This window comes from Poecilia mexicana, unplaced genomic scaffold (assembly GCF_051168715.1).
Source record: "Poecilia mexicana isolate PSO_F unplaced genomic scaffold, ASM5116871v1 scaffold_13, whole genome shotgun sequence".
NCBI classification, from domain to species: domain Eukaryota; kingdom Metazoa; phylum Chordata; class Actinopteri; order Cyprinodontiformes; family Poeciliidae; genus Poecilia; species Poecilia mexicana.
The window spans coordinates 7,003,713-7,007,948 of record NW_028263382.1 but is presented as its reverse complement, the minus strand read 5'-3'; the positions used below and the strand labels follow the sequence as shown (position 1 = coordinate 7,007,948).

Here is a 4,236-nt window from a genome sequence, read left to right as displayed (position 1 = left end):
AAATTGAAGTGATTGTTGTTGCCGTTTTCATCTCAAGATACAAAAATGTATATATATTCTTCACTGAACATAAACATTAAAATACTAGACCACGGATTGTTTTGATCTATTTTCTAGTTGTTTATATTCTTAAACACATTATGTTTTCTTCAAAACAGATCAAAATATCGAAAAAATTATTATTATTAATTATTATATTGTTAAAGTTCTTCTAAAATTTGTATTGCTATTTAAACAAATTTCTTTGTCATGACTGTTCTTCCTTTCTTCATTGACTGATTAACTGGTTGATTGACATAGTCACAAAAAAAATCCAGTTGATGCGTTTATTCAAACCGCTTCCACACTAAAATAAAGCAATTGATTACAAATAAAAATCTGAAATTATGTTAAATATATGTCTGTATAAATACACACAACCAATATGATCCTTGCCTATTAGAGTCTATGAAAAAAGATGCCCAATCATAAAAAGACAACAGAAAAAAACGACGATTATTTCACATTATGCCATTGTTTGCAACTATATTTATGGGTCATTAGGAAAGCAAGAAAGACGCGTATCATTCGACTCTGTGTATGGTCTTTTGACTTTTCCTGAAAGACAACACCGAGGGACAAATATCCCTTTCGATTCCGAAGAAGAAACAAAGACTTACGTATTAAATAACAATTTAACCTAATGTGCATACGGGGGTATATTTAGTAATTGTCAATGTATTCCTTTTCTTTAGCAATATCGAGAACAGATTAAAGCAGCTTGCCAAATTAGAAGAAATACAGGTTCAAATCACGAAAATAAAACTTAGAGCAGAATACAATTTAAAATAAATCATTTAAATGCGCCGGTTGTGAAATCTAGGAGCTAAAAACGTCTCCAGAAAGGAAGTAAATGGAAAGAAAAGGAAGAAAAAAGACGATAGCGTTGCCACGTAACGAAGTTATTGTTTCAAGCCAGAGGGTGGCAGCAACGAACCCTGAGGTAGTTTCCCAGTTATGAAAAAAAGAAGAAGAATGTTATTGTTTCTGTCTGCTGACGTCACAATTGAGCGTCCATTCAGCGGGACACTCGGAGCATTTTGAACCGTTCGCCTGTGTTGCTGCAGAAAAGTTGATTTTGTAACTTAATTGAAGCTTTTTCAGTGACCCAGAACGGTTGATATGATCGAGAAAGAGGACCCGGTAATCAGCGAGGAGGAAGCGGCACAGTATGACCGCCAGATTCGGTTGTGGGGGCTGGATGCCCAGAAGAGGTGAGCTAGCACAGTTAGCTTTGTAGGCTAATCAGAGCAGCGGAAGGCTTCTCTTGTTTTTTTCTTCTGTTGCTACTAATCCTAGCCTCTTTGTGTAGGAATTTATCAGAAGAGGTATATTATTTACTAATGTAAGTTTAATAAATAACTTAGGAGTCTGTTCTAGTTCTGTGTTTTATTTTTAATTTTAAAGAAATTGAAAATATGTAATTTTTTGCACGTTTTTAATAAATTTAAATCTGATAAATTATTAATTTTTTACATTAAAAATGTTTTTTTTCTTTTTTGTATGCTCCCCTTTTGTATACTCCTATGAATGATGTTAGAATCCCAAAAACAGTGGAGTCTTGATCCAAAATGGACTTACACTTCTTTTAATAAAGACATTTATTTTGTTTAATTTTGTAAATTATTTTTTGTTGTAGTTTATTGAAAATTTAGTTAAACTTTTTTTCTTATTACTGTATTTTTTAAATTATTTCATTTAGCTTGTTAGGTTTGTTATGGTGAATAATACAATTTTGTTACATTAAAACTGTCCACTCTATTCAGTGATTACACATATTTTCCAGTAACCTGACATTCTTTGTGTTTTTATTTATTTTTTGTTAATGAAACAGGCTGCGAGGGTCCCGGGTGCTGCTGGCAGGGGTAGGAGGTCTTGGAGCTGAACTGGCTAAAAACCTGATCCTTGCTGGAGTTAAAGGACTCACTTTGCTTGATCACGAACAGGTACGAACATGCTAACCCTGAAGTCAGTCTCTCAGTGAGAGATTACAAAAAAATGATGCAAATCTAGAAGTTTTTCTTAACAATTTTTGTTTTGTACAATCCCTTTGTTATGGTTCATACCTTTAGATTTGCAGTACTACTTTTCTCCACCAAATGGCAGCAGTTGCAAAAATAATTCTTAGCAAAGGTGACTAAATAATATATTTTAAATGAATATTTGAATGAACAGAGTGCCATTTGTCATTCGGGAAAGTATTTAATCTGTAGTTTGAATTAAGCTGTAAAGTTGGTAGAACAAGCCACTGTAAGTGCTGCCTGTGTGTGAATCTTCCCAGGTCTCGGAGGAGTCGTGTCGAGCCCAGTTTCTGGTTCCAGTGTCGGCTCAGGGTCAGAATCGGGCTCAGGCATCCCTGGAGCGAGCCCAGAACCTCAACCCGATGGTAGAGGTGCACGCCGACCCGGACAGAGTCGAAGACAAGCCAGACGACTTCTTCCTACAGTTTGACGCGGTGAGTGAGAACAGAAGGTGGATGGAGTCGGTCAGACATGAGCCAGGAAGCTGGAAAGTTATTTCAAAACAACAGACAACACTGAATTCAACCACAGGACTGATCTTGTGTTGCAGCACTCAGGTTGACCACTAGATGTTGCTGTTAGTCCATGTTGTGCATTAAAACCTGAACCTGTAACAATTATCACCAGAAGTTGGTGCAGCTCTTCTTCTATTTTAAACTTGAAATGCAGGCAAGAAAGTCATTAATAAACAGTGAATAAAGAAAACATGTCAAGTAACAATTTTATTTAATTTGTATTTAATTATCAAATCCAACCTTCATGAGGCAGAAAACTATCAAATTATTCCTTGTATTTTTCTCTTCTTTGTTGCAACAAAATTATCAATCACTGGTGTTTATTTTATTCTACTTGGCTGCATAAAACATCTTGCCTTATTTGAAACGATTCACAAACATTTTATTTATTCCAAAAGGGAAATTAAATGATGTTGTAACTGAGGCTGCACAATATCTAGTATATGTGTCATCAATGCCTTTGTGCAGTTTTCATATTACACAGAATTGTTTAAAGTGCAATAATTGTTCACCAATATAGGAATCTGCATTTCTCATGCTAATGTAATATTTAGTCAGTTGAGCTGAGCATAAATCATTTAATTGCATTAGGGCTGTTGTAAACGAATATTTTAGTAATCGAGTAATCCATCGATTATTCTTACGATTAATCGAGTACTCGGATAAAAAAAATATAAAATGAAATATTGGTAAATCTGGCATAATACCGGTGTTACTATCAGATATCAATATCAGTCCAATTTTTCATATTTGGCATCCCTAACAGTTGCTTTTTTGTAGTTTAGAAAACTAACCTGTAACAATAATAGCTCACTTTCTAAGTTAACCAGAAGAAAAGTTATAGAAAAATCTGAAATTATATTGAATTTAATAACAAAGAGGCAGGCTCACAAATGTGCTTATAAAAAATGTCTACAATCCAGCTTTTAGTTTATGTATTCATCTTCAGTGAGTTTAATAGATTAATTAAACTCACCTTGCCACCTAACCTGTCACGCTTTGGGTTTGAAAATACGGGAAATGCCGCCTGGAGTGGGAGGAGAGGGCGAATGAACGAACGTAAGATGGGGTGGAGGGGAGGAAATAGACCAGCGGACTGACGAACCGTTAGACCGGGGGACGAACACGGGGGGAAGCAATACGGGATATTTACGACACCTTCACTGGTCACACTCAGAAACTCATCTACCAGCCATGTACGATGCGCTCCGCCACCCGTTTCTTCAGACCGGGATATGAAATTTATTGTGCGGTTCGTCGGTAAAGCTACATTTACACGGTAAGCATCAGCTACTCAGCCGCCCGCCCTGTTCAGGCTATCCGCTCACCTCAGCGCTCTTCCCGCCGTTCGCTTTCAACCAGCAGCCCCGGAGGAGAAATGCTGCCGTACTCCAGGCATTCCCCCAGTCATTTTAAGGATGCTTATTGGTTCCCCAAAAACGATAAAAAGTCGGGCATTATCATCAATCAATAAAATCCCCACGGGCCAATCTTGAAGATTGGACTTTATGCCGCTGAGACTTAGCTTTTGTCAACAACTCAGAGGCGGAAGTGAGAGCTCCGCGCAACGCAAATGAAGTCCCGGCCGGAACACGGTGCGCTAACTAATAAAACATAAATTAACGAAGCTTCGAGGCAGGTAAATTTTCCTCGAGGAATTT

General features: G+C 36.9%; 1 protein-coding gene across 1 annotated transcript in view; it reads left to right on the top strand.

The window, feature by feature from the left end:
• The first annotated feature begins 1,035 nt into the window (after positions 1-1,035).
• sae1 (SUMO1 activating enzyme subunit 1) overlaps positions 1,036-4,236 on the top strand; it is a 14,926-nt gene continuing 11,725 nt past the window's right edge. The window contains exons 1-3 of the mRNA XM_015013086.2: positions 1,036-1,253; positions 1,874-1,985; positions 2,321-2,494. Of these exons, the coding sequence (XP_014868572.2) occupies positions 1,162-1,253; positions 1,874-1,985; positions 2,321-2,494 (378 nt within the window). The 5' untranslated portion in view covers positions 1,036-1,161. The remainder of the gene's footprint in view (positions 1,254-1,873; positions 1,986-2,320; positions 2,495-4,236) is intronic.